At 34.7% G+C, this 21,244-nt stretch overlaps 4 protein-coding genes across 7 annotated transcripts; 2 read left to right on the top strand and 2 right to left on the bottom strand.

Moving 5' to 3' along the window:
- Positions 1-995: 995 nt before the first annotated feature.
- Positions 996-4,218, bottom strand: LOC105331935 (uncharacterized). The gene is made up of 5 exons (XM_011434330.4): positions 3,903-4,218; positions 3,399-3,596; positions 2,817-2,890; positions 2,153-2,295; positions 996-1,895 (listed from the first exon to the last, which is right to left on the bottom strand). Exons 1-5 carry the CDS (start codon positions 4,157-4,159, stop codon positions 1,011-1,013), a joined length of 1,557 nt encoding a protein of 518 aa, XP_011432632.3. The 5' UTR covers positions 4,160-4,218; the 3' UTR covers positions 996-1,010.
- Positions 4,219-4,421: 203 nt separating this feature from the next.
- LOC105331936 (uncharacterized) lies at positions 4,422-7,006 on the top strand. Its single transcript, XM_034473873.2, has 5 exons — positions 4,422-4,909; positions 5,078-5,272; positions 5,440-5,510; positions 5,636-5,772; positions 5,899-7,006. The coding sequence occupies exons 1-5, from the start codon at positions 4,653-4,655 to the stop codon at positions 6,817-6,819; spliced, it is 1,581 nt and encodes a 526-aa protein (XP_034329764.2). The 5' UTR covers positions 4,422-4,652; the 3' UTR covers positions 6,820-7,006.
- A 2,593-nt stretch (positions 7,007-9,599) lies between these two features.
- LOC117690268 (cysteine and tyrosine-rich protein 1) lies at positions 9,600-13,662 on the top strand. Its single transcript, XM_034473877.2, has 4 exons — positions 9,600-9,882; positions 11,058-11,175; positions 12,934-13,082; positions 13,446-13,662. The coding sequence occupies exons 1-4, from the start codon at positions 9,840-9,842 to the stop codon at positions 13,646-13,648; spliced, it is 513 nt and encodes a 170-aa protein (XP_034329768.2). The 5' UTR covers positions 9,600-9,839; the 3' UTR covers positions 13,649-13,662.
- A 211-nt stretch (positions 13,663-13,873) lies between these two features.
- Positions 13,874-20,822, bottom strand: LOC109619214 (uncharacterized). 4 transcript variants are annotated; one of them, XM_066068510.1, is made up of 3 exons: positions 20,697-20,811; positions 20,331-20,477; positions 13,874-16,204 (listed from the first exon to the last, which is right to left on the bottom strand). In XM_066068510.1, exon 3 carries the CDS (start codon positions 16,076-16,078, stop codon positions 15,221-15,223), a length of 858 nt encoding a protein of 285 aa, XP_065924582.1. In that variant the 5' UTR covers positions 16,079-16,204; positions 20,331-20,477; positions 20,697-20,811; the 3' UTR covers positions 13,874-15,220. The 4 variants fall into 4 exon arrangements, with proteins under 4 accessions (XP_065924582.1, XP_019924353.3, XP_065924583.1 ...); XM_020068794.3 differs by lacking the exon at positions 20,331-20,477 and having other exon boundaries at positions 20,697-20,822; XM_066068511.1 differs by lacking the exon at positions 20,331-20,477 and having other exon boundaries at positions 20,721-20,818.
- Positions 20,823-21,244: the final 422 nt, after the last annotated feature.

Raw genomic sequence — 21,244 nt, 5'->3', positions numbered from 1 at the left:
TTAAAGATAAAAATGTTGATCATTGTATCAAAATCTAGGATCTAAAAAAGCCCAATTCTCTCTCTCTCTCTCTCTCTCTCTCTCTCTCTCTCTCTCTCTCTCTCTCTCTCTCTCTCTCTCTCTCTCCAATTGCAGTCATTTTTCAAGTTATTTTAGAAACAATAATAAGGATCTGTATGTATAATGATCCTCACTTTAACAATCTCAGATCCTCAGACATGTCATATAACTCTAAATTATCCGGATTTTTTTTTCGTACCACAAAACTGCCTTTTACAACATCCGTTTTCTATTGTTAATTTTACGATCATGAACAGTTGTTTAACAAGATGCTTGTTTTTTTAGTGGTTCTATGGAGATCTACTAAATATAAGTAAAGAGGTGGAGCCACCGAAGCACCAGTACAACCTTTTTTGTTTTAAATGATGTCAACTTGCATCAGAAGTTCCATCATTTTTTTTTAAATTTAATATCATTTAAAAGGTTAAACAGCCAAATAACTTTTTATGATGTAAAAATATTTTGAGGCTGAGAGTCGGATTGTGGGACTCGAGGAGATCATGAGGATACATTTATGCATAGATCTAGAGTTTAAATGAAATGAGTACAGTTGTCAGTTTTTTATAGACGCTGTGAAAATTCACCAATACTTACCGATTTATCATCGTGATGGTTATATTGCCCACATACAACGTTCAAGAATCTTTCTTTGCTATTGTATACCAAAGTTGTTTCAAATTGGTTTTATGATTTATGATTTACCTTAAATTTTGGATACATGTATGATATTTCTTTACTAAAACAAGTCTTAATATTTTTGCAAGTTTGATGCTTAGAAAATCTTAAAGGGAAGGGAGCGTTAGATATGATAGCCATGACCCACTGAGGTAACATACATTTGGTAAAATAGAGACACTTATGTAATACCTTTTCTCTTCGTGCGAACCCGTTTTAAACTTCTTTACCAATCAAACCAACAATTCTATATATACATGTATGAGATGATAAATTTATTCGAATGTTAGTGCAAAAATCTCCGATCCCTCAGAATCGCTAGTATAAACCACCAACATATCGCCGTTATTGACCGATGATCGTCTAATTCCGGCAATTTGACCTTTAACCTCTCTGTTGTTTGGCGTCTTCATGACCCAATTAACAGTATTCTCAATAAGACAAACAACATAATTCTGGGTTGTGGTCATTTCGCTGTTGTTGCTCGTCTCATTGCCCGTATAGTCGGTGTGAGATGAGGAAGCTTGAACACCAAATATAAGAATATCCTGAGGGCCTTCAGAACTTCTTGCAACCATTAGTTTAGACGTCACAGTTGATGACGTCATATTGAGAACGGAGTCGAGATTTATTTGCTCAACGACGGTTCCGTCGTCTGGACTGAGCTTGAGGATTTGTTTCTTGTTATTTGAAACGCCCCATATCGAGGGCTCTCCAGGTATCTTACTGAACTTAAACGATTTGTTCAAATTTGTTGTCTTCCGCTTATTGGCTTCCATGGAAAAACTGTTGGATTCAAACGTGGCAAAATTTGATAGGGACTGTGGAATTTTGAAAATTAGGTCTGGAGTTGTTCCATTCACTTCGTCCTTGAACCCCCACAGGAGATGTGGCGCGTTTGTGGCGCCCTCTGGTGGCGGTAAATTCACGTATACCATGTTTGTGTCGGTGTTCACCATGATTTGAGGTGCCGGGCCAAATGTGGAATCTATGCGGTTTTCTTCGAACATACTGCTCACTTCTTGGTGTGTTTTACGAGAGTTAGGAACTTCTTCGTTGTTAAGTCGTTCGAAGTTGTAGATCCAGGCGATCTCCAGACGCCCTGCCATTACGTTCTTCATGTCAATTGCAAACAGTCGCTGCATTCCGAGAATATTTGGCTTAAAAAATGAAATAATTCAATAGATGCATATTTTAAAATTGTAAAACAAATGTCTCATTTAAAAATATAGATAGGTATGTATCAAATCTGCGAAAGAATTTGAGGTAGATTAATTAAGCAAATCTAAAAAAAAAAATAATGTTTTGGGAAGGTAAAAATCATAGTTTTATATATATATACTGAAGTACTGAGTTGTTGTTTAAGTTTCTGGGAAGGGGTGATTTTACGCGCTCAGTGTAGATGATAATTAATTACCTGTTGAGTATCATAATCGGGGCGGAACTCCGTAAGGATGTAAATTCTATGTCCGGACACGACAGGGGGCGCCACCGGTAGAAACGTCCCGTTGCTTCTCTGTTCCTCTGCTCGAAACTGAATGGCAGCATGGGGCACACCGTCTACATCAAAGATCGTTATGTCATTATGATCAAAAGATTTCAATGTCAAGTTAAGAAACTAATTTAAAGCATATTAGTTTATTGCATTGATCAAAACCTGCAAGCAGACTAGTCAATTACAATTTTCCAATAACGTTTTTGAATGCTTGCTGACTAGATCAACTGAGTTTTTGTTTACTAATAATTACATCATTACGTTCTCTTTTGTGTGTTTTATAAATTTGTAATTAAAAAAATTCTTTCACTGTTTGTTAGTTTATTTCCACAACTGGGACACACTAGAAAACACGGTGCAAAACGTGCGTTTAAACATGTTGTAATTACACTTTTGGAAATGAAGAAGTAATGTCATTCCATTGATTACGTGTTTTTTCACGAAAATCCTAATATATAATTTTTTTTCCTTCAGAAAAATCTTCACTCCTAATGTGTTTTCGCGTTCATAAACAGAACAGGTGTTCTAGTCATGCATAACAAAGATTTCATTGTAAAATATATGAAAAAGGTGAAATATAATTTACTTGATTCTTTCGTAATCAAAAATCCTTGGCGTGAAACAATGGCGATGATACCGTTTTCCTCTGACAACGTCAAGCTATGAATAAAAATGTGAGCTTCGTTCAGCAAGGTTAATATTGAAACGTTATAAATATTTAATTTTAATAAAAGACTAAAAAAGGGTATTAGAACCATTTTAACAAGACCTTGGACTTTCAGTAGGACGTAGATATCTATTTATTGCGTCAAAACAAGTTAAAAATGACGCGGTTTCAAGCGAAACATGCACCGATTGCGTAGTCTTAGCTCAAAAGCAAGACAAATCTTGTTGATTTCAGAGAGCCATAGCTGAGTGGCTGACAATGAAATAGACAGGCCTACGTCACATTGCTGTTTAATACAACTATCCAAAGTCTAAGCTCTTGTTTAAATGGTTCTATTTAGCTGAAATCCCAACCGAACCTTTTTTTATGTAAATTATTATCGACATTTTTCATAGAAATGTTAAAATCATAATTTTGATTATCGTATATAAGTGGTTAACTAACATACATGTAAAGTTTGAAAATAACAATAAAGATTCTCAAGATATCATCGTAGGTTACCTGTACGTTGGGTATAGGTTTTCTCCTAGATTAATTTGTGGCTTCACAATTTTCCCGTTTGTGTCGAACATCACAAGGTTGTGTCCATCAGTTCCGATGACGTCACCATAGATGTCCATAATGGGTAACGTAGGTCTCCTCAGAACGTCTCCGTACCAGGCAGCTGTACCATTGTCCGGAAACAAGGTCACATAGCCCCTGGAAAGTCAATATACATAACGAGATATGTCAATAAATGCAGATATATCAACATTTCTTAAGATAGGTACATGTAGATAACAAACATATATCAATATTCAAAGCATGCTGTAATTGATTCAGTTATGTAAACATAAAACATTTACTTTGGTTTCTTATTCGTTGCAGAAAACACAATTTAGCAGAATTGGTGGGTTGTTTTTTTTTTACGTTTTATTCATAATTATTACTGTAGTCTTACTTATGAATATGAAATAAACGTCTTCATTAAAATTTTGAAAAAAATGAAAGAAACGATTTTTATACTCATTCCGCAATCCGTTGGCTTGACAAACAACGTTGACAGCGTTTGCTGTACATCCCAGGGAATTGGTCAATGGTCCTTGTATATAACTCTTCGACCAGGTTAGTGAGACTTTAGAAGTCACACCCAAAACGTAGGAGAAGGTCCCCGAGGGACGGCATCCGTACATAGGACAACTGTCCACTGATGCAGCATGTGCTTGTCTAGCACAGAATAATGAGACGAGGACCAAAATGGAGGACATTGCGCTGTCCGCCATGACGGAAGGGATACTACATGTAGCTTCCGACCGAGACCTGGTCGGCCAAAGGGTTATAAAGATATCTTAGTCGTTATCAGTACCCCACTTAAAGGAAATAATTGAAGTTTAGTTTTCATAATATAATGTTCATGCGAATTGCAGTACGGTTTTATTGCAATCCATTAGATAGAGTTAAGGAAATATGAGTTTTAGTTTATATTTGCTTTGCGAACGTTTGTCGCTTAATCGAAACCGTTGCAAAACTACATGTATAATCAAAAAAGATTATTCAATATGAAGCAAAAAACATAAATAAGAAAAATATTATTTATTTTGATACAAACTTCAGTTACCTCTGACATTTTTCTTAACTTTTTTGATCATCATTAATTTTCCTTCATAAGACAAGCAATAAAGTAATTGATAACGATATCTCGAGATAACCCGGGTATACTATTATTATCATACATACAGACCAGTATAACTTATACGACTAAGGACACAATCAACAATGGCCTCTGAATTGATAACACCCCTTGCAATTTTGGGGGCACTGGTGTGCATCCCAGTTTCCGGCCAGGGGATCATTGATGGCTGTCCGTCCTATGGGTGCCGCCCGTCAGGGACGTTTTCATTCAGCTTACAACCGCCCACTAATGGCAGTCTAGCCTGGAAATCGTCTGTCTTCCTGGGCCCAGTTCCTGGCGCTCTTGGTTGTGTTGGTAACGCGAACAATATCGTTTGTCAATCCAATGGACCTAGAGAAGTGTAAGTAGTACCTTTGTGTATGAAGTGTATGTTGTTGTCTTATTTTGTATTTTGCCTTTTCAGCGCTTTGTGGTCCAAATTAGAGAAGATGAACTCAAAATAATTGTACAGGCTAAATAATGAACGCTTTCATTTTGTTGAATCCTAAAGGCCTCCTTTGTTTTACAGTGGCTACATCAGTATCGATGTAGCTTCCGGTAACTTGATGTGGAGAGACGCCATTCTAAGGTTTCCCGTACTACCCATTATGGATATATATGGTGACGTCATAGGGTCAGACGGCCACAGTCTGTTAATGTACATGGACGACGGGTCGCTGAAGCCAGTTATCCACATGAGTGACTGGGTGTATCCAATATTCAGGTTTATTTGCTAAACAAGTTCATTAATGAGTAGATGGTATTTAAGATATCATGGATGATTAATCTATATAATGTAATTGAATAGATTATTACGCATGAAACATCTTTTTTGTATTTTCAATCTTTCCTTCCCTGAAAAATAAGAATTAAACTTTCATTCCATTCCAGTTTATCGATAACAGAAGATAGTATTTTTATGTTTGTGTCTAAGAATGGTTACATCATCAGCTATTTTCCAGGTAATTTTTAAAATTTCGCATTAAGAAAAAATTGAGACATGATAAAGAAAGTTACATTAACAAAAGTATACTTTTTTAAACAAGAATTGTTTTTTAAATCGTTCTCTGATTTTTTTCCTTGATAGATGGTGTCCCGCATGCGCAAATTCCACTACCTGGAGAACTTCAGCAAGTAAATGGAACATTCCATCCAATATCGACACCTGTCATTTCCGGTCGACGAGCTTACATTCTGACCCAGTTTATTCCAGAAGGGCAAAAAGTACCTATTCTTAAAAGGCCTTACTGATACTTTCAATAGTTTTACTTTCAATTTAAAAATTTTCGCCATATTCAACTTCCTAGCTGTATTTATAATTACATGTATTTGCATTAAATTATTGCTCAGGAACCCGGTAACCTAGGAATGCAACGTCTTTACGCAGTTGACATAATTCCAAGAATGGTCGATAGGCTTCATATATCCTGGGTTATCAACTTTGAAATGGAAGCTCCAACTCCAAGAAAATTTAACAATCGTGGTAACGTGGTATTTTTCGACCAAGACCCTGAAGAAGACACCGCCTCCCCTGTCGTTCCTCCCCGCGTAATGGTTAACCCCGACACAGACACTGTTTACGTCAGTCTTCCGGCTCCCGCTGATGCAAATGGCGTTGTTGGAACCAAGTTCTGGGCCATCAAAGACAACCAGACAACATCTAAACCCGAAATTCTCTTCAAGAAAAATTATGCTCTGTCTTCCATGGCGACGTATGAGGTGGGCAGTAATGGCCAACAGCAGGAAGACCGAACGGATGGGCCGTGGAAGGAATTTGGTCCTTTGTGGAAAACTGATAAAAATCGAGAATTGGGTGTAGATATCGATGGAGCTTCATCTGTATGGGCCGTCGATGCCAAGAAGAAAACCATTCTTGAAATATCTCCATCTTCTGGAAACATATTGAAAAGTTTGAATGTTTCTCAGCTGTTACAAGCTAAAGCGGTTGTAACTTCAGATCTAATGATCACCAGATCAGACAAGAATGATGAGGACCATCTTGTGTTTGCTGTTACTCTTGTCAACGGGCCATCTACTGCGTTTCACTCTCTTTTGAAATCGTTTGGTGGCGATCGATCAGACAACAAGAACTACGTGATTCAGATGAAAGGTGACACAGTAGAATGGGCCGTGCCAACCGTTGAAGATCTACCAGGCGTAGGGCAAATAGCCGGCATCAAAACACATGAAAGCATGGTCGATGACTTGAAAGATTTGTATGTTGTGTTCGCTGGCGATGACAAATCGTCGGTGGTCTTTGGTATTCATTAGATACTAGTGGATAAAACAACAGCATCAACGAAACACTAACTAATGTCGATTATATGTAGATATCCTTAATTCATGTACATGTATATTGTAAAATATGACAATGGAGCCAAAATAAAAAGAAAAGAAAATTGATATAAAATGTATTCATTTTACAATGTATAATAAAATAAGACGGGTGTGTAATTTTTCATGGAATGGTTTATTTGAGAAAAACTACACGTATGCAATCAATATTATATGGCAATTACAGAACCTGTCGAAACTACGATGTTTTGTCATGTAAACGTTAAATCAATTTAAGTAAAAATTAAGCAAATATAAAAGAGGTTGCGAGCAAAGCGGCAAACCCCTTTCTTAAAAAAATCTTAATATCATTTAAAGGACATAAAAGACTTCCAACTTTTCATTTGCTGATTCATTCTCTGCGCCAAACAAAAGTTTTCTTTTTTTCTCTCGAAAACTTTAGGTCACTATATTTACATTCAGTGTAGTATTGAAAGTTTCATTTATATACTCAAAACACGTGAAGCGTTTATATGTGTGCTCCTGGTGCATGAATTATCTAAGTGTATTCACAGGAAATTGAACGTCGCAGATTTCCAATACTGAATTATCTTTAAGAAATCAAACAATATTCACATAAAATATTGACATCTTCGTTCATTTAAGCACATTCAGATTTTTGTTTAATGTGCCGTTCAAAAATTTGTAGATCTAGGTTAACTCGGCAGCTTTTTTTTTCGTACAATTTTTGACCCATATACAATATACATGTACATGTACTAAAACCGATTTGGTTTGACTTTACCGATCGCGTCGCGTTCAACTCTTTCAGCTACGTCATACATAAACAATACCCTATTGGTGGATTCAGCTTACCGCTGATTGGCTGCTGGTTAACTAAGACTAAATTATTCATGGACAGAACAACAACATATCTGAGAATGAAAAATTCACATGGGTACTCGTGACTGTCGAAATTGGGCTCTTTTTTCGAAAGTGTACACTTGTGATAAAACAATACATACGGTACATAACATATATAGCTGTAGCTCTATGTATAAATTTTGGGTTAAAAAATATAAAGCTACAGTGCATACAATACTTACATGTACAAAAAAACTTTACGGCAATTTGCCGCATATAAAAATAACGCTATTTGAAAAAAATAATAATTCTTCATTTAGTTTACTACTGTTAATAATTGTGTTTTACTTGCCCCAAACTTTCTCCTATTAAACAACCTTCTTCCGTACTCGGAAGGCGGATCAAGAACTGTATTTTTTATGTATGTAAACAAACCATTGTTCATGTATGGAGCTGGTGATCGGCGGTTCAGAGACAGGTAAAATAAAGAAATCTGCAGTAAATGGTTTGTGGATATTTTAGTGTATATATATTACACCGAAAGTGATAGGGCAACAGAAGAGAAACGAATCGGACACTTGTCTAATGAAGACGCACATGTACAAACCCCCTTGCACTCTCCACTTCCGTCTCGTTCTTTCACACCATCGTTCAATTCTTTTATTGACTGTCGATTGCCGATCGAAAGGTGTAGAAATCGAGGAATTCATATCTATCACTTCGACTGGCAAGTTAGTAGGTAATACATGTGCATATAACACATTTACGGTATTTACATGAATTGAACGCTTAGCACATGCAACTTCTAAATATTATATTTTTTATAACGCCGTACTCTGGACCGTAGCTTGAGTTGAGGCTATGGTTTAACGCCCGTTTACAGAGAGAGAGAGAGAGAGAGAGAGAGAGAGAGAGAGAGAGAGAGAGTTTTGCGCAGAATTTAAACATAGGGGATAGTCGATTTTGAATGAATAATATTGGGGGGAAATAAACTGTTCTGAGAAATCCTTCAGCTCTGGCATTGCATAAGCATGTACTGATAACTCCGCCTAACTCAACCAATCATAAAGTTTTCACAACGGCGGCGTGTATAATTTATGCATGACGTAGCTGACAGAAATGATCGTGACGCTATAGGAAAAGTCAAACCAAATCGGTTTTGATAATATATAACACTGTGCCGGATAATTATGCCAGTGCAAAGGTGGCATTTTTGCACCCGCTTAAGATGCATTTTCGGAAAAATCTTTGTATACCAAATGATAGACCATTGTCTAGAGAGTATATAACCACTTTTGTTTTTAGTATGTTTCACCTGACAGGTGAGATATTTACCTTTAAAAATTAATATCCCATCGGAAAATGATAATGCCCATAGGAGAATTGATCCTCCTACAGGAAATATTGACAATCCTATAGGATTTTTTAAAAGTCCTATAGGAATTATATGTCTTATAGGAGAATGGTATTTCCTGTAGGAATTTGATTCAGGCATGTAGTTTTCCTATAGGAAATTAAGTTTTCCTATCGGTTTTTATTAAATCCTATCGGTATTGAAATTCCTATAGGAAGTTCTTGTATTCCGATAGGAAATTTCAAATTACCTATAGGAATATCGTTTTTCCTATGGGAAAAATTATTTTCCTATAGGAATTTATTTTTGAAAGGTAAATATCTCACCTGACAGGTGAGATACAATGACAACAGAGGTGGTTGTTAACAATTTAAGCAATGGTTTATCGTATGGCATATTTGAATTTTTCGATATATGCAGCTTAAGCGGGTGCAAAAATGCCACCTTGGCACTGGCATAATTATCCGGCACAGTGTTATTTATGTGTTTTCCAGTCAGATATATATCTGTTTTGATATCAAAGTCAGAAATCTCTTGCTTCCTGTTTACAAAAACAATACTGAAATTGATTGATTTCGTTAAACTATATTAGACAATTCGATCTCCCATGTTTGTTCAACCAGGTAAATTACACACGGCAATATTGGCTCTGTAGCACTGGAACTCTATCAAAGGTAAGTATAGATCTCTAGGCAATCAATAGTCGATCTTCATGTGTATGAACCTAAAACGTCACGAACCACGGCAAAGCTGGAACGTAAATTATTAATGTGTTCCGGAACAGGATTTAGAGCTGAAAATGGATAATCTCTTGATACTGCTTCTGTCGACCCTAGTGTCTTGTAAGTTTTGCTTTCTTCTGTGATTATTTTTTTTTCTTTTTGTGAGACGTCTTTTATATATATAGGTACTTCAAGTATGTTATTTTTATTGTTAGCACCCAATAATTCCCCAGTTCTCTATTTACCCTTCATTGATTTTTTTTATCCGTAAGCAAAACGCGGATGCTTGTGTTGCGTCCATGACAACAATATGACATATGGTAGCGGAAATCAAAATTCGAAGAAAAAAAACCCGTTTATTTCTACGAATAAATGAGCCATGGAACGTTTTATAAATTGTTTAAAAAAAATTATTTTCTAGGATGTCCTTAAGCTCACAATCAGTATGTGTACCGTGACATCCCTTTATTCTCGATTTCTCACGGATAGTGTATTATTTATTTATTTATTTTTTAAGGGGAGGGGAAACGCCAAGAAGCTGGTAGTTTTTCCGCGTTAGTTTGTGTTTAGGGTTAGGGAGTTGTTCTATTTATTAGTCCCCTACCAGTTTTCACCGGAGGGGACTATAGCTTTCCTCTGCGTCCGTCAGTCCGTCCGTATGTCCGTGCCACTTCAGTTTTCCACACTTTTTTTTCTTTATGCGTTTGAGGAATAATATGAAATTTGCTGAACAGCTTCAAAATGATGTCAAACTACAGATCAAGTTTACACTTTTGTAGCGTCTGGTTGACATATTTCGAGAAAATTAATTTTTTATATTCCAACTTTTTAATGTTCGGGTTCGACATTCTGCATAACAGTGCATTGTTTTCACAATTTCCACAAACCGGTAGGGGACGTGTATTGCTTATGCAATACTCTCAGAATGCATGTTCTATATGTATGCATGTATTTTGTGTTGAAGATGTGATCAATATTCACATTTTTAAGAGGGGTTGATTGTTTTCCCAATTTTTAGACTAAATTAATCTCCTTAAGCAGGAGAGCTCTTTATAAAGATATAGCAAAATATCCAAATTTCAAGGCTTAGACACATGTATGTGGATTTTTCCTTTACATTTTTTTTTCATGAAGCCTTACATCTAAAGTATATCAATTTTTTTTTACATTGACATTTCTTCGTTTAAACAGTAAGATCGTCTCATTGTTTTTATTCATTTGTTCCTGGCGGATACATCAACGAATACTCACACAGTTAGTAAAATTCTGTATTGTCTACTTTTGTATGCTTTCAGATATCCTTGCTGGAGAAATATGCTATTTCAGGAACTACTTCGGCGTTAGGGGTAGTAAATATTGTTATTCCTCCTGCTGTGGAACATACTATAACCGTTACTGTTGCTACAGAACAAGGTATTTATAGACATGAGACAAACGCAACTTTCCGGGTCTTTTCGGCATATGTCGAAACCCCCCCCCCCAAAAAAAAAATAAAAAAAAATATATATATAATAAACTGCATCTTATGTTAAAATATTATACAAAATCCCCATCCCACCCCCCTCCCCCTCCCCAGTATCAGTTCGGCGAAGTTTAAATGCCATGTTCTTCTCTAGTTTACATGTACATATATGTATTTCAGTCTGCATCGATATACTAAGTTATTGATACAGTTAACCTTGTTGTTAAAAAATTATAGATTGCCCTCAATTTACTTTAATATTAATTCTCATCGATTTTCAAAACTCTTCCACTCAAAATATATTTATTTACGCACCAAATAAGAGTAACTTTTTTAAAACTTCAATATTAATACTTCATGTGTAATATAGAGTCGGCTTGTGCTCTGTTTTCTAATAAAAACAAACCAAATTCATTTAACAAAATCTTTTAATGAAAACCCACTATACATTAGAAATACCATTTAATTTATGTCTCAACAGTCAAATAAGAAATAATAGAAATGACATCTAAGTTGTCTTCCGCTGGTCGGAAAGGCCACGTAGTTGCATGATAAGCGCACGAGTTATCTTTCCTAGTATGAAATTTATATCTTGTTTAAATGCATCTATAAACATCACATTAGAATTATATCTTATAATTAGTTTTTTTTAACCTATTCAAAACCATTAACTGAAAATTAGAAAGATAACTATAAGATCGTAGTCCAAGACATTTTCAAAAGATCTGACAGTGTGTGCATGAATATCGGTTTTACATTTATTTAACACTTTAAAAACAAGGATGCAGTAATATCCGTAGTCCGAAATAATTATATTATGTGACATTTTCTTGACTTTTTATCGATTGTAAACTTCCTGGTAAGTAAAACGTCAACAATTTTACAAGCCAGGAAACCGTCATATATTTTGGGTTATCAAGATCGTACAAGCCCTACTGAATAATTAATGCTGTTATGGCTATAAGTTAGCATATCGTTCATGATCATACATGTGGTGACTAGGGAGCTGCTACGATCTTGAAACCAGTTCAGGAAATAAATTTTGTAATAGAAATATTGTACCATATTATCTTCCTGTTCTGTCTACACTATCCGAGCTGCAAATTTCGTTTTTCGATATTTTTTCATCAAAGCAAAATTGATGATTTCTTTTTTACCTTATATGTTTTTTTAAACCTTATATGCTATGACCACCTTGCAAGAAGAATCATCGAGTTAAAGATAAATTACAATATTGTCATTTTTATTGTGTCTCTTTTTTTTTAATAGAACCATTTTAACAAGGCCTTGGACTTTCAGTAGGATGTAACTATCTATTTATTGCGTCAAAACAAGTTAAAATGACGCTGGCTTCAGGTGAAATATACACCGATTGAGTAGTCTTAGCTCAAAAGCCAGACAAATCTTGTTGATTTCAAAGAGCAGTGGCTGAGTGGCCTACAATGAAATAGACAGGCCTACGTCACATTGCAGTTTGACACCAACTACCCAAAGTCCAAGCTCCTGTTATCTAGAATGGTTCTATTGCAAACGCTTACCGATATTTTACTGTTTTTCAGTCCGGAACTGTTTAATCATTTGCAATAATTTTGAAATGATTAAAATCTTGTTTTAAAATTCTAAGAGATTAGGTTTACTAGCAGGAAAAGACGGCCATTGAACTAAGTAGCTATTTGAACAATTTCATTTTAATTTCTTCCGTTTTACAGCGGTGGTACGATCGCCGGGGCAGTAGTTGGGGCAATAATATGCGTGGCCATTATTGCGGGGGTGGTGGTGTGTATTGTCAAAAAGAACAAGCGCTCAAGAGGGGCAATAATCGCGCCATTCAACACCAACACAACTGGCGTCACTATAGGTAAAAAGTTCATGCACTTAAAATTAATTAAATGGGATCAAATTTAAAACTTTTGACCTGTACTGTAAAATCAGTATCAAATTAAACGATCTATCTGTGTGAAAGTAATACCAGTGCTAGTTTTACACGAACATCGTATTAATATTTTTTGTTTCTAATTACAATTTGCCTTCAGTGCTTATGCAAACTTTTAAATTAGAAATAATTAACAGTTATTAACCTTAATGTATTAAATTAAACATTACCGTTCAATATCATACGCGTATTCTAATATTTCAATTTTCCATCAATTTATATCCACCAGTACATTTTCAATTTCATTACATATACTTTAATCCATCTAAGTGTTATTTTTTTTTACAGTGCATTCCAACACACAGAACCAGTACTCTGGGACATCAATGACGATGTACCCTACCGGAGCCCAAGGATTCAGCCACGCCCCTCCGCCTCCCATGTACAACCAACCGGCAGGGTACCCTCAGTACCCCCCGCCTCAGTACCCCGCGCATGTTAGCGGGGGCATACACCCTGCCTACCCACCAAATCCTGCATATCCCATGTGACAGAACGCACAATTTTAAAGAAACCCTAACATTTTGTAAGATATAATGCAAAAGCACTTGACGTCTTCATACACCATTTTTTTTAAAAAATCAACAATGTATTCCATATTGCATGAAGGCCGCCAGAAGCTTCTGGTGAATAATTATTTTTTTTCAGATTAAAAGAGTACACTCTATTACACGTACATGTACAATGTATACAGGCACTTGTACAGGCACCTGGCGTTATATATTTTAAAAATAAAAATGAGTTTTCTGTTACATATACTATAAGCAGGAGATACCTTGCATTATACATTTTCTAATGATTAAAAAAAAATCCCCTACCAGTAATCTGTATCGTTAGGTTGTGGTATATTTTTTCATCGCGTGAAAAATAATGTCAGATTTCTGTGAATCAATTCGATCTTTTTTTCTACCCGCATCTGTTCAGTGTTTATTTAATGATTATAATAATTTTTGTCAAACTTTATCCTTTTAAATAAAAACTCAATATTTTGTAAATAACCAGTGGTTTAATATACGTTTTATGTGTGTTTTTTTACACGACAATTGATGCTACTTTGTTTTAAAGGTATATTGTATATATAAACTTTTCTGTCTCCCTTTTTGGAGATTTAATATTGTTGCACCCTATGAATATATGACTGAGAATGTTAAAAGTGAATTAGATATTAAACATAAATTTCTTTGAAACTTATTGCTATTATTATTTATACTAATATACAAATTTAAATCTTATCGGATAGCATTTACAAATAAGAAATAAATAAGTTTACGATTATTGAAAAGATGGTTTCCAAGTAAAGAAATCTTAAATGTGAGAGAAATAAAGCATCGAACAAATGTTTTTCATAAATAAAATATTCAAAAGAAACGACAAAATTATAATCGATCGTTGTAACTCTGTATTTAAATTGTTGGATAAAAAAAAGGTGCGAAAAAAATTTCCAACAATAGGGACTTTCGCAGTACCGGAAAACATCCATCTTCGATGTTTTTTTTTCTCTCCAAAAGATTGATTTTAGTGTCCAAAAAATCAATTTTAATTAATAAAGTTAACAAAAAGATGCAGCACCAAACACTTGCCGGGATTGGTCAGTTGATAAAGTAAAAATTAAAAATGATTTTTTCAAGTATGTACTTTACATATCCTTTCAAGAGTTACGCACCTTTGACTAAATTGTAACTCAGAATGGAACGTGTCGTCAAGAGACGCGAAAAACACTAGAAACGGTCGGAAAACTTGGATGTTTCGCTGCTATAATTCAGATAATTCGCCATTGTACGAAAACCAATTGATCATTTATCTACATGTATGTACCTATAGGTTAAGGACGTGGTATTTAAATCCATTTTGCAATTCTGCTAATCGAATAAAGCTGAAAATTTTTAATTGCATGTAAAGCTCCTAGTGAGATGAAAATTGATTTTTTAATGATATAGACGCCATAACAGTGGTGTTTCTTATACAATATACATAATTTTTCTCTCTTCTCGCGGATTTCTTTATATTAACTGTAACACAAATTAACATAAATAAAGCGTCCATACAATGTAATTGGTCAATTGTTAATCGTTAATGTCATCTGGTACATATTGTGCATTAATACGCGATTCTCCAATATACGCTCTAGTATCTGAAGGTAACATATCAATCCAGTCCTTCGTACGAATTCGATTAGGTATTTTTAACCTGTCCAATTTCTTCAGTAGATTTGGTGTTAAAGGTCTATGCCGGGAAGGGAATAGCTTTGCCTCGTTTCCGACAAGCCTAGATGGCACAAATGTTGTCACTTTTTCTCCTTTCTGAGGTCTCTCGAATAAATCTTCATTTGAACATGCATCATTTACATATTTATCGTTGTTGTTCACATCTTCCGTTATATCCGGAAAGAATATTTTGTTACTATTACTCCGGGATCTCTCAGGACTTCCGTCATCGTTTATCAAACTATGGTTCGATCTTGTACTTCCTGACTTTAGAAATTCACGAACTTGACTCACTTTGAATTGACTAATATGAACATCATGATGAGTCAGATCAAAACTTCGACTTTTCGATTTATTTGGATCAGCATTCGTCTTTTCTCGCGAGAACGAGGCGATTTTCGGAAGTCCGGGTTCGTTCACCGGTTTCTCGCCTGCGATGAACGAATAGCTGCGGTGAAGCTGAGGCTGTCGTGTATACAAGTACCCTAAGAGATTCTTGCGCGCTGTATCCTTCCGCGTGTAAAAGTCACGCTTAGTTAATGGAAGAAGGAAATTTGGAGATGTTTCTTCGGGCGACATATCATTGTCAGAATAAACATGATGACGGTTCTCGCTGCTATGGCTTTGCCGGTTCCGGAACCGCCCGTCCAGGACAGGTTGATGAACCATTTTTGAACCAGATGAAGCACGGTCCGGTTTAGGTTCTCCGTGAAACATGAGATGTCAATGAATTGTCACATAACAACATCAAGGGTATTCTCATCTCTTTATTTGGAGATTTCTGATGTCCTGATGTTAATATTTCTATAGTCTGTCAATAAACCAACGACAGAAAATGTGTTCCTGAAACAAACGAAAAATAATTAATGAATTGTCTTTTTCTTCATATTGAAAGGTAACAGATAATGTATGTAGCGAATTAAATAGAATTATTATAGTGACTTCAAAAAAAAAAAGATCTGTAATGTCATATTTGTCGCTGCCATGATAAAGATTGCTTAGCAGAGTGCCTTCGCCGACATCTGAGGTAGTTTTAATGAAAAAATTAACTGGGACGTTAAAAAACAATCAATCAATCAATTAAAGGTAAGAATTTTTCCCTTCTAGTTGTAGGTATTCTAATTATTTCATACTCATCTGACTCGAACGATATTAACGAAACCCCCGCTGACAATATGCACATTGTACGGGTTTTTATCTTAGTAGGTAACGCATTTCTGTCTGGTAAGTCATGGTGGTATCTAATTTGGTAGAGTGAGTCGATCAATTTCAAATCTTTACGATTGATTGTTGACTCAAGTGATAAATGAAACGAGTTATCAAATTTAACGAGTTAACAAATTTTAAAAAAAAATCCCCCCCCCCAAAAAAATCTAATGCAATGACAGTATGCACTAAAAATAATTTTAAAAGATACAAGATTGTCGAGAGGTTGTTCAAATAAAAATCAAAGAGTGCTATAATATCTTGACACATGGAAAGTAAGATCGAACCAATTTTTGGTAAGGAAATTCTGTTAATTCCAGATCAATATGTAACTATTCCATATATATGTGTTAAGATAAAAATATGTAATATGTTGATGTATTAAAACATTTTAATTATCTAGTTTACATGTTGTCAGCAATTTCGCTGGTCTTACAAGAATGAATCGGTGTCTGTGGTATAAAAAGTAGAAAATGTCTTTATGCATTACATAGAAGGCTGAAAAGAAGAAAAAAACACGTCTCTTTGATAAAAAATTAGTATTTCAGTGAATTTATTAAGGTAAAAAAAAATTCAGTGTGCCAGCCACTGCCCGAGTTTTACATACACCAGATCTTGAGTAGGAGACCATTTTTGTTTGAAAAATATAATGAAAAATTGAAAATAAACCACTCCTAATGTTAGTTTGTTTGAATATACTTACTCTTAACGATTAAATTTCAAAAAGAGAATGTTCATACCATTAAATCGAATACTCCATCTTAAGTAGAACAATATTGAAAAAAAAAGTATTCTCATGTAAAAGACTCAAAACCGCTAAAATATTTTGTCATTGTCTAAATTTCTATCTCCTCGTGAAATTACCTCTTCAAGAGTCCATTAAAGAACTAAAGAAAGCGTGGTTCAAATTACAGATCAATAGAATTCGATATGCTATTTTTAACACCCCTGTTCTTACAGATAAGAATCTGCACCACATGAGAACTTTCTCACTTTAAGGGCCTACTAAAACAAAAACATTACCCACAGCGTACATATTTACGCTTAACCTTTAACTATTGCCTTCAATGCACGGGGGACCTTGATAAACGATGGCACTTTGCGTTACGATCTATTCATTCTATACACCTGTACGGTTTACTTATTACATACCAACAGAACAATTCATATATATTTATTTATCTATGCTTAGTGCACCCCCCCCCCACCCTCACCCACCACCCTCACCCACCACCATTATACATACTTTTGATCCCTTGTATCACTTATCATTTGGTGTCGACCTAAAGCCGTTTTTATAAGACATATTAAAACATAAAATAATATCCCGATGTTAGTTTTTTTTTTTAAATCAGTGAATACATATTCATATTTGAATATTTGATCAAATGTACCATTTATGTTTGGGTTTCGACCTTAAATAACCCTTATTATAAAAAAAAAATTATAAAAAAAAAAGAAATTACAGACTAAGTATCGCGATGTTTAAAAGAATTTATTGAATCCAATGTTTTATTAACGATGGCAATGTAAAAAAGGGTACCTGCATTCATAACTGTATCAATGCAATTCGCATTGACCAAAAGCTACATGGAGGTTACACGTTCTACAGGCAATATCAGGGGTATCAACTTGCCAAACCTTACATAACATTTTGACGTCTTTGAATTGACGCTATCTAAACGATATTACCCAGGGATATAGATCAAATGAAAAGGGACCCTCCTTGAATCAAAGTTTGAATGAAAAGGATTTATATTCTGTAGACAACTATATAACTAGCCCAGAACATTGATCGGAAACAGTTACATTATGACATGATCTGACGAAGGCCTTTTATTAGAAAAAAAGAGAGAACCTTATAATTTAGAAGTGTAATATAATACAGTTATAAAGATTTTCATTTAACACATGCATTGGGTGTAATTTTAGTTCAGCCTTAAAAAGTTCGTTGAACAGTTAAGTATTGGTATCGAATATCGGTTAACAAAAGATGCCCCAAAAATCATTTGAAAAAGAATTTTTCCCTTCAAAAGCTAAGGAGACATCTATAAATGTGTATAGATTTGCACAAATATAACTTTGAGACGTGACATATATATGTCTATATACATGTATGCTATGGCCTTGAAATGAATTTGTATAATCTAGTTGAGAAGTTTACAACTTATATAGAAGGGTGCAAGGTGGCCATTACGCTTTTTTAGCTTTTCTTTGCGGTGTTTTAATTTATACCAGTAATAGAATGAAAATATTATCTACTTATTCCATGCATCGAAGCAGTATCTGAAAAGCGAGTTTTAAAAATACATTTTAAATCGAGGGAACTTTTGTGATTTTTAATGATGTTTTTCCTCCAAGCTTTAAATGCAAATTCAACCTTTTAAACACTCTTTGGTTTCAGAATTTTACAACAGGTTATTAACATTCAACTGATGACAGGAGTTTTTTATCTAAAAAAAGAAAGAAAGATAAGATATGTTTGTTCTTGTAGTAAATCAACAACGATATATTAAATTATTCATAATTTAAGCGGCACGATTTCCCAGCATGTGGTTGGAAATTTTTCTATGGCGGATTTTGTAAAGAATTAATTATTATATATTGCTGGACAAATAATTAAGCCATGACAGAGCCCACATGTATCTATGGACTTATTTTAGTGTGAAGAGCTCTCCTATATAACCCAGTTCGTAGTTTAAATATACTTGCAGTGCTGTATTGACAAGAAGTAATATTTATTTAACACTACTGAAACCGAAGAGATTATTGAAATTCAATACCTTTAATAGATTCCGGTTATCAATAGGTGGTAAATGCAGTGAAAGAAAATACATATTTTATTTGGGATGGCTTTATTCAGGTCGGGGAAATATCATTTTCATGTTAATAGGGGAACGGCAATAATTTCAATACCGATCTTTCATACCTATTCTACATTCTACGATTTTGATCCGATATTTGCATTGAATTATTTTACTCTCGTGTGAAGGGATCACACTTTGAAATACAGAAGTCCGTGCTGTTAAAAAACGATAGTCTTAAATTTTTATTGAGAAGACCAACGCTGAGGTGAACATTGCAGAGATTTTTTTTACAAATTTCGAAATTCTTTTGCATCATTTAATAAGATCAAAACATTTTGATTTGTCAATGTGCGACTGTAAGAAGTTCAAAAAGGAATTATGCAAATAAGTGTTAATGGAAAGACAACAATTAGTTTTTTAAACATGCATGTATGTGTGCGAATGAATGTGTGTGTTGAGGTGGGGGGGGGGGGGGGGGTCTTAAAAAGAGGAGGGTTATACGAACAGTACCTTGTCTAGTCTTTAGTTACAAAAATATGCGACTTACTATTTGAAGTTTCATTTTTTCCAAATATTATGTGGGGATCTTAAAAAGGGGGATGGGTGGGTAAAGACAACGTTAGGCACCTCAGTACCCAGTCTTAAAAAATCATATTAAGCACTATTTGAAGTTTAATTTGCTTTTCAAATATTTTGTGTTATTACTTCAGAGGGTATGTCTATGTACTGTAAGAAATATTACGCAATGTTTATACTCAGTCTGATGACGTAACACGACGCAAGAAAGGGTTAAAGTCAGAGGCAAGTAAATATTTATGTTTATGATCTAAATCACAAATCTGCCCGACTTCTCAAACTCTGGTAGAGTACTTGCCAGCCCTTTTCGTGATTTGTAAACCTATTTTTCCCGTGTATTTGAAAAGCGTTTAAGAGATAAGGTAGCATAGTAAACTCACCTGTAAAAGGTAAATATTTTTCTCTTAAATCTCTTCCAATTCCGCTTTTCTACTACACCGAGTATCCAATACTATCATTTTCATTCATTCGATTTCCTTTTCTCATTCTTATGTGAATGGCCTTTAGTTAATAAATTCGGGTTAGTCCTTAAATCGTAAGGAACAGCTAGCCTCGCGAAATCAAACCTCACACCTGAATATTTTATTTTAAATCAAAATTGTTTACACCACATGACAACCTTTGCATCCTCCCGAATTCACAGACACGTTCACAAACTTTCCCGTGGATTTATCGTACATATTTATATATATACACAGACACCTATGTTTGAGACAAACATTTAAAGTTAAGTGAAAGCAACCAACCTTGCAAAACGTAGTTTAAATTACCTTCCCCCTCGCGGTAATGAAAATAAGTCTGTCTTCTCTCGTCGCGTATTGATCCCGCAATGAAGATATCTGACCCATTTCTCAACTTTTCAAGATAGCATGGTATGGACTATCCACTTAAAGACTGCCTCGGTATCCGGTAAAATCCTTGATAACAGTATTACGGCCGTAACTATTATGGATTTTTTTGGCAAAATACTTTCAGATTACCTCAAAAGATGAGTTGTGGCTTTGTTCATGTAGTTCATGATTTAATCCAACCCCTCCCCTTCCCGAAGAAATAATGGAAGTGAGTTTTTAATTGAAATCATCTCTCATTTAGAATAAAATCCCTAAATCATGGAATAAAATTTTTAATTACCAGTTCTGTAAATTGTGTTGAGGTTTCATGACATTTAATATGAAATTCATATTGAATAATTACTATTGCTTTTATATTGATAGATATGTAGTATAGCCATTTAAAAAAATCATTTTATTTTACTTTAAAAAAGACGAACGAGAAAATTGCTCAACGTTATAAC

This window comes from Magallana gigas, chromosome 8, assembly GCF_963853765.1.
Source record: "Magallana gigas chromosome 8, xbMagGiga1.1, whole genome shotgun sequence".
Taxonomy (NCBI): Eukaryota; Metazoa; Mollusca; class Bivalvia; order Ostreida; family Ostreidae; genus Magallana; species Magallana gigas.
Note: the sequence above shows the minus strand (reverse complement) of the source record. Positions and strands in the feature narration are given on the sequence as shown.

Coding starts and splice junctions, on each gene's coding strand:
- LOC105331936 (XM_034473873.2), top strand. CDS start 4,653: ATGGCCTCTGAATTGATAACACCCCTTGCAATTTTGGGGGCACTGGTG. Junction 4,910..5,077: donor TCCAATGGACCTAGAGAAGT/GTAAGTAGTACC, acceptor TTTGTTTTACAG/TGGCTACATCAGTATCGATG. Junction 5,273..5,439: donor TGGGTGTATCCAATATTCAG/GTTTATTTGCTA, acceptor ATTCCATTCCAG/TTTATCGATAACAGAAGATA.
- LOC117690268 (XM_034473877.2), top strand. CDS start 9,840: ATGGATAATCTCTTGATACTGCTTCTGTCGACCCTAGTGTCTT. Junction 9,883..11,057: donor TCTGTCGACCCTAGTGTCTT/GTAAGTTTTGCT, acceptor GTATGCTTTCAG/ATATCCTTGCTGGAGAAATA. Junction 11,176..12,933: donor TACTGTTGCTACAGAACAAG/GTATTTATAGAC, acceptor TCCGTTTTACAG/CGGTGGTACGATCGCCGGGG.
- LOC105331935 (XM_011434330.4), bottom strand. CDS start 4,159: ATGGCGGACAGCGCAATGTCCTCCATTTTGGTCCTCGTCTCATTATTC. Junction 2,296..2,816: donor TTTGATTACGAAAGAATCAA/GTAAATTATATT, acceptor TCTTTGATGTAG/ACGGTGTGCCCCATGCTGCC. Junction 1,896..2,152: donor CCGATTATGATACTCAACAG/GTAATTAATTAT, acceptor TCATTTTTTAAG/CCAAATATTCTCGGAATGCA.
- LOC109619214 (XM_020068794.3), bottom strand. CDS start 16,078: ATGTTTCACGGAGAACCTAAACCGGACCGTGCTTCATCTGGTTCAAAA.